Source organism: Echeneis naucrates, chromosome 17, assembly GCF_900963305.1.
Source record: "Echeneis naucrates chromosome 17, fEcheNa1.1, whole genome shotgun sequence".
Classification (NCBI taxonomy): domain Eukaryota; kingdom Metazoa; phylum Chordata; class Actinopteri; order Carangiformes; family Echeneidae; genus Echeneis; species Echeneis naucrates.
This window is the reverse complement of record NC_042527.1, coordinates 18,686,030-18,698,428: the sequence shown is the minus strand read 5'-3', so window position 1 is coordinate 18,698,428 and position 12,399 is coordinate 18,686,030. Positions and strand designations below refer to the sequence as shown.

The window sequence follows — 12,399 nt, the reverse complement described above, 5'->3', positions numbered from 1 at the left end:
ATTATATATGCAATTGTGCATTTGTGTATTTGTGCGTGTGTGTTAGATGAGTGAAAGGAGGACAGAACGGAAGAGAGGAAGGGGGAGAGAGAGAAAGAGATCTGTGACAAAAGGCCCTCGTTAGTATTCTGGAGTGAGGAGTAATCCCCCTCCATCTCTCCCTCTCCCTTTCCGCCTCCCCCTCACATGCACACACACTTTTTCTCCCCCCCCCCATTTCTGTTTGTTTTCATCTTTCCTTCCTCAAAATTTCACCCTCTTTTCTTCTTCCATATCAGCATCAACAGCATCATGGAAGAAACGAGCACACAGCAGGACGTGGAAGTGAAAAGAATCTTTGTCATTTAATGACTCCAAACAGAGAAAATAACTCCAACTTCTACTCCTGTGTGTCCTTTTCTTTTTCCTCCTGGTGTTCATAAGACATTTATCAGCTGGAAGGCAGATATGAAAAGATGCAGCTTATGCTCATCCAACACTCTAAACTTGCATAAATACATCATATCCTGCAGAAATAAAGTATTTTGCCAAAAATCTAACATAAATGATGCAAAATAATGAAAACACAACAAATTTTGAATTGTTTCCTCCAATATCGCAGGGACAAATTAACTTTTTTTTGTGGTCTCACTATTTTAAAACTGCAAAATTATTTATTATGTCGGTAAATAGATTTCTTTTTTTTTTTTTTTTTTTTTTTGTGACACCACACGTATGATGTTCACAATGCCGCCACGAAAGGACCAACGGGATTTGTCAAGTCCGAAATCAGACACTGTGATTGGATGGAAATCTGCGACCAGATTTGTTTTTTAGCTTTCCACAAAAGTCCGTTTCATTAATATTCTGAAAGGCCGGATGTTTCCACATGTGGAGGTGGATCCAAACTCTTCAGGTGTCCCCACCTTTGAGGGTTATTTAGGGGATCTTCAAACACTGTAAACTACTAATGAAGCTAAAATTACAAAGTTTCCATAAGTCATTTACAACATAGCTGTGCAATTTTTGTTTGTATTTGTGTGTTACAGATTTGGATGAATGAGGGATTATTTTCAAAGTTAGCCAAATTTGAAATTTTTACATTTCTTTAACCCAAATGTTTGAAGTTTGGACACATTTTGAACCAAATAAAATACCAGTAGAAATAATGTAATAATAGCGATGCAAACACACACATCAGTCACTCTACAGGTGGCAGCAAAATGAGAAACTTACCTTCACCGCAAGAGAAATTTCATTTTTTTATTTTAAGAAACAAATCCATTTTTTCGATATGCAAAACGTTTTATTGAACTGATTACCTATTTCCATTGCACTCCACTGAAAAGGGAAATGACTTACCTTTACAGCAGGGATTGAGATCTAATTGGCCCGCACAGAGGACACTTCAGGAGCCCAGAGCTTCAGCCTTTCGTCCACATGTCTGCTTTGTTGTTACATGCATGCTCTCACGAAAACAACCGGGACTGTAAATCTGCAGGAAGAATAGCTTCAACAGCGTGCGCGCCTCCACATTGATACAACATCAAGGAGAGTTATGGATACAGTTATTAGCTCATGGGGCTCCTGTTTCTGACGCAAAGCCTGCCGCTCTCACTGCTCGCAAATTCTTCCCGAAGAGACGGGACTTGGCTTTATAACAGGCCTCGCTCTCTCACTTTTACTCTTTCTCTCTCTCTCTCTCTTCCTCACTCCTGAATTCCTGTTGTGTCCTGCTCACGTCTGTGTAATTGCTGTAATAAGTGATTGCCACCCCCCCCCCCCAACACCCAACAGCCCCTAATTCAATATTACTACAACACAAGCAAGCACACAACCACGCATGTATCTTAAAAAGAAGCGTGAAACACAACGAGGGTCAAAAACTTTTTCCCCTCAAAACTTTTCTTGCATGGTTTGCAACAAAATGCACGAAAAAGTAAACGTTAAATCACACACATGGATACGTGCACGTGCCCGGGGCCTCACATGCACATTCTCCACCAATGCACTCTGGCACACGTGCACACAACAAACCACCCCCTGCAGCACACACACACACTCTTTTAGGGGGGACCCACAGAGGCCTCTATTCATAACGTCTTTCCCGGGCGTTTGCTGTGTCCAAGAGCGTCTGTACGCAGCGTCCTGTTAAGCTCAAACGCATAAAGAGGCACATCCGTGAGGTGAATACGAGCCTTCGCTCTGCCCCGGGAGAGGGTGACAAAGCATTATTTAATTGAAAGAGGAAAGAGGTGGATGGAAAGTCGTCAGTCAAATGTGCTGAAAGGCTCCTGTGAGCATGCCTGGTGCAAAAAAAAAAAAAAAAAAAAAAGTTTGGTACCACACTGGGATGGATGTGAGGAAAGATGGAAGGTGCACAATATCTTTCACTTTCTTTTTTGAGCTACATGCGTGACAACACAGCTCTTTCTTTATCACTTCCTGTGAAAGTTCCACTGAAACACACTGCAGCTCACACATGTCACACATTCAGAAGATGCAGCACAACACTTTGTTTGCAAGGTTTTTTTTTTTTTTTTTGGTAACCCTGAAAAGAAAACGCTAACGGTCACTGGAAAAAAAAAGATCATATCCAACACAACCTGTTTACACAGCTTGTAACACAGTAGTTGGAATTTCTTGTGTAATCTATGTGCTGTGAGAAAAGATATTGAGAAACCATGCTTGACCGCAAGATGGTTGAAGCCATCGATGCACAGGTTCAGCAGCTTTCTCTCTCTGCGATAAACTCAGCACAGCTGATTTTAATCTCATACAGCCCCTTCACTGCAGATCAGTGCCATCAAGTGGTCATTTTCTTACTTATGAGTGGAAAAACTAAGCAAGTGTCAACAACAGATGTGGCCAAGGTGCCAGTTTGTGTGTGACTAATTGTTCATAGCACGTGTTTCTGGAAGTGGAGGTGTGACTTACATAACGGAAGCTCAGCTTTGACAAAAAGTTAGCTGGTCACTTCCATTCTCCTCTGAATAACATGAACAGGATGGAGAGGAGAGGTAGAATATTGAGTGTGTGTGTGCGTGTGTGTGTGTGTGTGTGTGTGTGTGTGTTGGGGTCAGCTAGTGCTTTTGGCACATCAGCGGCAGTGTTGGTGAACTTACCTCCGTTTCATTCATCCATAGAAACCCTCTTTCTTTCTCCCCCTCTCCAGCCTTTTATTTTCCCATCCCGTCTCTTGCATGTTTATTTGCTGCTTTGCTAGTTGTTCCACTTCCTGTGGCGGTCCTGGTCAAGGTTACAGAGGGCCACAGAGGGTTTCAAACCATCACAGATTCGTCAAGCCTTTTGTCCAAGAAATGCATTCAGTTATTCATACGTATGATTTACTGGTGATCAAAGTGTAATTAATTCAATCCGTCATCAGCTTTTCACCTAACGCAGTTATGTTAATTTGATGGATAAATAATGGATAAATAAATACTGTATATAATATTAGATTTTCTTTATTTATTATTACTTTACCGTGATGTTTTTTCCTGTGGCTCACCTCCATCACTCTCCTGAATGTGCAGAAATAAGGCAGGAAAGCTGCACTAAAGTTTATTTGTAGTGGAATTGAGCTGCAGGAAGTGCTTTTCTCTGCTGCAAGTTAAAGTTTGAACCAGCAGGCGGCACCAGACAACAGCTTATCACTTCAATCTGTGTTTGTGTAAAATACACTTGAAGCCAGACTGGTGTTGATGGCAGCTGTTACCTGAACAGCCTGTACGGTCATAGTTCAGTTTGAACTGGGCTGAATCATTTAAAAGAGGAAGTATGTCGTCAGGTAAAAGCAGAGAATGTTAACTTGCTGGTGACACTACCTGATCAAAGTTCAAAAAACTGAAAACATTTAACTGGTGAGCTGCCATGACACTAAAGAAAAGCTCTAAGAGGTACAGAACAAAAGGATCTACCTGTTGTTTCCAAAATGTTAAGGTTGAGTTACTGCAACTTAATATCCACAGGGTCTACGACAATCCCACAACAAACACGCTCTACACAAAGAGAGGAAAAAGCCTCGAGCTTGAGGAACAGAGGAGACAATATGAAATATGTATAGTAAGGAATTTCAATAACAACAAAAGATACACAGAGAAAGCTGAGAAAGAGAAAGACGTGAAGCCTGAAATGTGTGTTTGGATGTATCCATTTAGTTCCAGATGTTTTTGGACTGCAGGCCACTGTGTCCAATATGAGTGAAGATAATTAAATGAATGATTATATTACAGGAGGAGCGATGCAAAGTTCATGCTCTGGTGTCTGGAGACAAAGCAGCAGCTTTTGGCTGGCGTGCCACAATAAAGAGCCTGACAACGGTGGGAATACAGATCAGCTGTTACGTAACACTGCGACCAGAACACTGGCTGCACTGTGCTGCTATCACAGCAGGTATGGGAAAGAAAACACACACACACACACACACACGTTACACTGGGAACAATTATAATACACATAAAAACAGTCTCCAGGGGTTCGGCTTAGATTTTACTTAACCCAGCGACCTTTTCTCAAATGCCACCCTCAGTTCACAAACCCCAGCTTTGAGCAGTAAAGGCCAGATTTTCTTTGAATATACTCGGCGTCCACCACCATGATTAAATCTACTGTGAAACTTTCCGAGCACTGAACTGAGTCAGTCTCTGACAGGCTGTGAGCTCAGCTCTACTTCAGTCCGACACGTCAACAACATGCAGTACGTCTCACCATACAGCAGGCTGATCACACGTCAGTGAAGTAATTATACTCCCATAAGAAAAGAAAATTTTACTTTCAACGAAGCTGTGTGCTTTCCTCTCAGACCCGAGAGAGAATATCACATCTAAAAGACTTAAACAGTTTACGGCCTGTTACACTATGTTGTAAAATATCACTATATAAGATGCTTTAACAGTAAGCTAAGGCTGCAAGCAGAATTTTAAAAGCAGATGTATAAACCTGCGTGTGGCCCTTCTGCGATTACTACCTTTATATCTACAACATTAAATTTTGTTGGTGTGTTTTGTTTTGCTTTTTTTTTGTGTGTCGTGAATCTCAGGAGTCTCCTGAAGACAAGCAGAAATCATGACTTCTACTTTTTCTGGTCACCTTGTTCACATTGTAGTGTTTTACCTTATTGTTGTTCGTGTCCTATTTAATTAATTTCTTTATTTGCCACTTGCTGCTGTGACATTGAAGTATTCTAAGTATTATCTTATCTTAAAATGATGACAATGGGAGGAATTGATTGAATTTTAAAACTTCACTACATGAAATTTTGTTTTTCATATTTCCTTAAATGTGGGTTAAACACAATAACCTCTTTAACCTCTTTAACTCCGACGAAAGTCTTATTGTGGAGTATTATCAATAGATTTAAGTGTAAATCTGTCCTTCAGAAATCTCTCTGAGGATTATTAGTTATATGTTTTGGAGTTCTGAATGATAAAGTCTGGACTCCAAACTGATCTGTGATTGCATCAGCACCAAAAGCAACACGACCACGTTGAGCGGATGGTGGGCGAACCCGCCGCGTTCAGGGGCTGCCGGAGATCCCAGCGCTCACACTCGTGTAGGCTTCATACTGTATGAAACAGGATTAGGAAATTTTAATTTTAAAGTTTAACGATACCGCCTTTGGATATTTCTCATTTATCAAGCTGTTTGACCCCCTCCACCCTTAACGCGAGAGAAATGAAAACTGGCCTATCTTTGGATTTAATTTCTGGATTTCGCCAAAAACACATTAAAATGTGTGACTGTTTGAATATTTTTTTCCTCCACTGAACAGACTGCCTCCTAAAAGGAAAACTTAAAAACATTTCATGGTGCTAATTCTCTTTTTGTGACTAATATCTGACACTCGTGTTTTTTTTGCTTCGACAGTCACGAACGCATCCTTTTTTTGAGGGAGGGGGGGTGCCACCAATGAGAGTCCGAGTCCGTCATGGAAGGAGGAAGGGGGCGGGGCCAGAGAGTCCGGGTCTGACCTGGTCCGTCCATCAGCAGGCCGAGCTCCAGACGGTTCTTCTCACCGGTGTGGACTCGACCTGCCGACTTCATCATGCTGTCCACGACTGACACCGACTCTGGGTGAGTTTAGTTTGTTTGTTTGTTTTTGTACATTTTCAGCTGTGATCGGTGTAAAGCGTGTATTTATTACCCCCCCCCCCCCCGACGAGCGTGAGCTCATCCTCTCTTTGATGTCGGTAAACTTTGACGTGGATCTAGCGGGAACGTCGCGCGCTCTCAGCTGGTGATTAATGAGATAATTACGAAATTAACTCAGAGGTGCTCTCGCGCACGCCGGATGCTGCAGGTGAACTCTATGGTCTTTTTTTTCATCGAAGAATAAATGAATGAATAAATAAATAAATAAATAAATAAATAAATAAAACCTGCGTCCAGTGGAAAGAAACGTGGTGAACAGCAGATCGACACAACTCGGGTTTTTTCCCGGTTGTTTCCGGCCCGTGACGTCACTTCTAACGCAACTACCTCGCGCTCACACGGGAACATGATGTTTTTTTTTCCCCGCTTGAGTACCGTGTGTGTGTGTGTGTGTGTGTGTGTGTGTGTGTGAGAGAGAGATTCGGGTGTTTGACCACGTGCACCAAAACGAGGCGTCACATCTGGCCGACACCTCCACGCGGGGTTCGTGTCAGAGAGCACGTAGGAGCTGGAAAGTCTGAATTTTAATGAGGATGCCACTTCATCTTATTCTACCATTGTTTTTAAATAATAACATTAAAAAAAGGCTAAATGAAACCGCCAAACTGAACTGGGTTGATTTAATAATTAACCAGAAACAGTCAGAACCGGATATAGATCTAACTTTGGGCCTGAGCCACAAAACATTATCGATTGAATTACTGGAACTTTTCTAAATCAACCAGTCTGGTGAACAGGGAGGCCAAACATTCACCGCAGCCTGTTAGTCATGAATGGTCTAACAATAGACAGCTCTTTCACACACTTGGGACAAAATATGAGTAATATAAAACACTGACACTCCCAGAAGGTCAGTCTCCAGTCAGAGCAGCTCATAGGTCATTATTTTGCTGTGTTGTTGACCGAGTTTTTAATACTTGTACTCCTTAATAAACTGTGTTTATGTCCCACACCTCATCCCCACGTGTTGTGTTTTCTAAACAATAGAACCACTCAAACATCTTAGACCCCAAACACAAAACGGTTCAATTCATTGTTTGTGTGTCTGTATTTGTCACTGCCTCCTAATTTTCTCTTTTTGTGGCTCCTGAATGTGATAACCGGATTTTGTTTTGCTCACATTGTGTCATGTCATATTGAGTCTCTTTAAATTAATCTTATTAGTGAAGAAATTTCTGAGTGATGAGCAAATTACTGCCTTATTTGAAAAATAAAACAGACCATAATGATACCTCAGGCACATTCCCCTTTGGGAAGACATTAAAATGGAGCCTGTGTGGTTACGTGGTGTAATTAAAAATCTCTTTGACTGACTGTTTTCTGCTTCTTCTTTTTTTTCTGGCTCTCTCAGAGACACCTACGAAGCGTGCGTCGCCACAGCCAATTGGCTGCTGTCCAACACACAGCTGCGGCCGACGGTGGGGATTGTGTGCGGCTCCGGCCTTGGCGGTCTGGCCGAGATGCTCAAAGACCCGCAGATCTTCAAGTACAGCGACATTCCAAACTTCCCACAGAGCACAGGTACACACAACACTGTCTGCCGCTGTCTGGGAAAACACCCCTGTTAACCTCTGAGTGTCTGTGAGCTGTCATTGCCTATGCTACGTTTCTAACCGTGTGTGTTTGTGTGTTGTGTTGTGTTGCAGTGCATGGTCATGCTGGTCAGCTGGTGTTTGGAACGCTAAAGGGGAAGCCGTGTGTTTGCATGCAGGGCAGGTTCCACCTGTACGAGGGCTACCCCATCCAGAAGGTGAGGGGGGGTTTAAAACCGACAGCGTGACGCCACGCTGCATGACCGCACAACACTTTCCCCTCCAGTTTGTAATAAACGCACAAAATCTGTCAAGGCGCCTGAACTGGACACACCTGTTGTCTGGTTAAATAATATATAGGAACTAGACAACCGGAAAAAACAGTTTGGGCAGCGTGTAAACACATTTAATGACTCACTGATAAATATCTCAGTCTCACTGCTATGTGATATTTATTTATTTATTTATTTTTTCACCTAGCTGCATGCCCAGAGTCTGCTTCTCTCACCATATGAGCCAGCTCCTCATTTATCATACAGTGTATATTAATGAGGTTTAAAGTGGTGGTGATTTTAAATGTTTTCAGTGGGACACCTTCTTGGATTCAGTCGTTCCCATGACATTTGTCAGCAAAGCTTAGTGAAGTAACTGGTCTTAGTTTGTCTCCAGAGTGACACACAGCTGCACAAACCTGAACAAAATAAAAGGGGAAACTAATCTGCCCTGATAACACTGAGGGCTTGTTGTTCAGTTTTGGTTCTCAGACTATTCAGATTCTCTGTTGACCATCTGCTGTTCGTTTACTCAGCTGGTGTCCGGATGCAAAAGTGGCCTCACTTTACTTTTTGCACTTCGCTGTGGGTAAATAAAATAGCCGATTTCTGCCCATCAAGCTACAGATGAAGACACAGAAACGGACCAAAGTGCATCATTGTCCTCTGTGCAGTCCCCAGTTTTAGGGAGGTTTGAGCATCAGGTGTGTGTTTTTTTGTTTGTTTTTTTTAAATTACCTTGTGTTTTCCAGATCACTCTGCCCATTCGCGTCTTCAAGCTGATGGGAGTGGAGACAATATTCATGACCAACGCAGCCGGAGGCCTCAACCAGGACTACAAAGTGGGAGACATCATGATCATCAAGGACCACATCAACTTCCCGGGCTTCGCTGGAATCAACCCTCTGAAAGGACCCAACGATGACAGGTGGGTGGATACTGCTTCATCAGAGGTTTCTTCTGGGTGATTCATTATTGCGATGCTCAAAAAGTTATTTCCTGTCTGTTGCAGGAAGGAGTGTTACATGAACACCCAAATTTTAAATCATTTGCTAAATGATGAATACCTCGGTTTAAGATTTTAAAACAGGCATAATAAGAAGCAGATAAGCCGTTGTCGTTTTTATTTTATTAAAATTTCCAACAGTGCTCATGCTGGTGCGTGGTGTGCAGCGGTGCCAACTTTTCCCGCCCCCACAGTATCTCATCCTCTGAAATATGTGCACGTCGTGCAGTATGTCAACAAAAGTCCATTGTGATTCTCAAGAGGCTGTTATTGTGTTCAGAACTGAAGTCAAGCCAGTTTTATAGACCAAACCCTTAACACTAATTTGTCTGAGGTTGAATAAAATTGTTAAAATCTGAGAATCAGGATGATAAAATTTGACAGTAGTTTTGTTCCAGAGCAGGAAACAGATGAACTCTGGCTGACCTGCTGCTGTTTGTTTGACTCATCACCACATGTTAGGGTTAGGGTTCCCATGTCCCGTCCATGCTGCTGCATCACAAGCAGCACGTCCACTCGTGTCCTGTGTTGTGAAACTGTCTGTTTCAAATTACCTGTCATTTTTTGAGGCACTCCAGGATATCGCAGCACTGCTGTGTTTATTTCTGCCGTCACCTGAACTTGAGCCAACATCGTTCTCCTCCCTTCAGGTTTGGCGTCCGCTTCCCCTGCATGTCTGACGCCTACGATCGTGACCTGCGGCAGCTGGCACACAAAGTGGCAGCAGAGCTCGGCTACGACTTCCTGCAAGAGGGAGTGTACAGCGTCCTGGGAGGTCCCTCCTTCGAAACCATCGCCGAGTGTCGCATGCTGCACCGGCTGGGCGCTGATGCTGTTGGTGAGTTGGTGACGCACACAGTCATGAGAACAGTTGCTGTCAACATATCCCATAATCCCAGGGCTCAGGAACCATCAAAAGAACTGAGGGCTCACGTATCTTCACATAATCTGTGCACATTAAAGGTGCACACAAATGGAAAACTACTGACTAAAACGTAGACTTAAAACGTACACTTTATTACTCATTGGAATTTCACACAAATCTTGCATTAACAGTATTTCCCACCAGTTGACCAATCCCAGTTAATCCCAGTCAGACAGTGACTAACATATGACACCTCTCTCACACCCACGCTGCAGGGATGAGCACCGCCCATGAGGTCATCGTCGCCCGCCACTCCGGTATGCGTTGCTTCGCCCTCTCACTGATCAGCAACCGGGCGGTGATGGACTACGACAGCCAGGAGAGGGCCAACCACGAGGAGGTGCTGGAGACGGGCAGGCTGAGGTCCCAGCAGCTGGAGAAGCTGGTGTCCATCATGGTGACTCGGCTGGACCACAACAACAACAACAACAACTCCTCCTCTTGAGGGATGAAACGCCAAATCCCAGCAAGAATGTTGTTTTTTTTAATAGTGGATAGATCCAAAAATCCTTAGATTTAGATCTATTATTTACAGCCCTGCTTCAGAGCCTGTTTCTTTGCAAAACCTGATTTCTAAAATTGTTTCCTTTAACTGTTACATCAAGTTTTTAAGATCCTGGAACAGTCAAGATTTTATTTGATTTTATTTTTTTAACACTCCTCGCAGCTATGTTTATTTTATTTTTTTTATACTACTTACTAGTACTGTAGTTGCCACAAATTCATGCTGTCCCTTTTCAGCCAAATGTAGTGTTTCAGTGAAACAGCATCATATTGTAAATTCTAATTTAATAACTTTATAATTTAATATAATTTATTTTAGCAATTCTTCAACATTCCCTTTATATCAAATTAACAATCTGCACAAAAACTTGTTTGCACAGATTTCTTTGAAAATGTTAAACATTTTAAAGTGTAAACAGCCAACTCATACATTCTGAACACATTTTGAAGGTGGAATTAAGTTTGTCATAGTGTAAAAAGGTGTCAATTTTATAAGGTATTTAAATCTATTTAAGTGGTGTTTTTATTTGCATCGGTTTATGCATGTTAATGTAAAGAGTTGAAGAACTGGACGTTGTCCCATATGATGGGACAGTCACAGTAAGTTAAGTGTGTAGTTAAGTCTTAACACTGTTTTTTTTTTTCCTTTAGTTCTTTTCTTACAAATGTTTGACAGGCTTTTACAATAAAAAGAATCAGCAATGCTGCGTTTGAAAATGGAAATTTCTTTCCTGTCTGGTTCTTTGTCAGTGGGATGTTTAGCCCGTTCTCAAACGGAGCGCTGGCACTTACTCATTTCAATGCAAATGGTTTTACACAGGTGAGGAGCATCAGCGAAGCGTCAGTGCGGGAGGAGAGCTCGGTGTAGAGACGCCATGTGATAAGGAAAGCACTGAGGGCGTTCTGACCCCTCCCCCCACCAGGGAAGCATAGCTCGGATGGCATTTCACTGAGAGGTGCTAAAGAGAAGCAGGAGAATAAATGCGATCAGATGACTGGCAGCCACAAAGGACAAATTCAAGCTCAAATAATATTTAACATATATTTTTTTTGAAATCTAATAAATGAACCATAATTAACCATATTTGTCTATCTAACATATTGAGGTTGAACTGATCTAATCGTAAGATAATTTCTTATGGAGCATATTTTTAACAATTTTATCACCTGGAAAAGTAATAATGTGCCAAAAAGCATTCCTAATGAAAGAGCCTGAAATGCTCATTATAAGGTTTCTATCTGTTTCCCAAGAATGCAGCCAATAAAGCACACCCTGCAAATTAGACAGAGGCTCCCCTGCATAGGAATTCAACAGATATATCAGAAAAGCACACGGTGCTCTTCCCCTGAGAAAGAGCGGACGGTTGACATTTTTACAGCCTGTTTATACTGAACCTTATCAGCAGCTTTGCCTTTAACTCTCTCCAGTCTAACGCTGAACGTTCTCACGTCCGAATCCTAACTAACTTGTTCCTTTCCTCCTCATTCTCCTCCTCTTACTCTAAAAAAGGACAAAATTTAGATTTTCCATGATGCTCTGGCACGACTGTTTAAGGCCATAGAAGGCTGTGGGAATTTCAGGAGCTGTCTGTAAATGGTCAGGTCAAGGTGGCCAAACTAAATGTGCTCTCACTGTCCTGGATGAAGGGAAGGGAATCGGAGGCTGCATCCTGTCCTGCTGATGGTTCTGTTTTAGTTTGGCAGGTTGACCTGTAAGACTCGTTTAACTTCCCTAAAGCTATTTTGTGTAAACTGTGTCATTAGGCGTGGTTCCTAAATGCCTCGTTTTTGTTAGTCTATTTATAGTTTTAGTATATAGTATATGTTAGTATATCTATAGTCTAATTCTAGTTTTCCAAAAAATCTGCTTCTGTCGGACTCACACTGGACTGTAATACGATGTACACAAATCATTAAAATTGGTAGCTGTGGTCGGGAGGATCATTAGCATTAGAGGCTTAAACCTGGTTTGAATCTGACCTCTGACCCTTGGCTACATGTCATCCTGATTCTGATTCTGTCACTGCT

The 12,399-nt window shown here is 42.2% G+C and overlaps 1 protein-coding gene across 1 annotated transcript; it reads left to right on the top strand.

Annotated features, from left to right (window-relative positions):
• Positions 1-5,930: 5,930 nt before the first annotated feature.
• LOC115057240 (purine nucleoside phosphorylase-like) lies at positions 5,931-11,088 on the top strand. Its single transcript, XM_029524183.1, has 6 exons — positions 5,931-6,054; positions 7,484-7,653; positions 7,779-7,882; positions 8,689-8,864; positions 9,593-9,780; positions 10,083-11,088. The coding sequence occupies exons 1-6, from the start codon at positions 6,026-6,028 to the stop codon at positions 10,310-10,312; spliced, it is 897 nt and encodes a 298-aa protein (XP_029380043.1). The 5' UTR covers positions 5,931-6,025; the 3' UTR covers positions 10,313-11,088.
• The last annotated feature ends 1,311 nt before the right edge of the window (positions 11,089-12,399 follow it).

Excerpts from the sequence above, each read along its gene's own strand:
- LOC115057240 (XM_029524183.1), top strand. The coding sequence starts at position 6,026 with ATGCTGTCCACGACTGACACCGACTCTGG. Across the intron at positions 6,055-7,483 it reads ACGACTGACACCGACTCTGG|AGACACCTACGAAGCGTGCG; the intron begins GTGAGTTTAGTT and ends TGGCTCTCTCAG. Across the intron at positions 7,654-7,778 it reads AAACTTCCCACAGAGCACAG|TGCATGGTCATGCTGGTCAG; the intron begins GTACACACAACA and ends GTTGTGTTGCAG.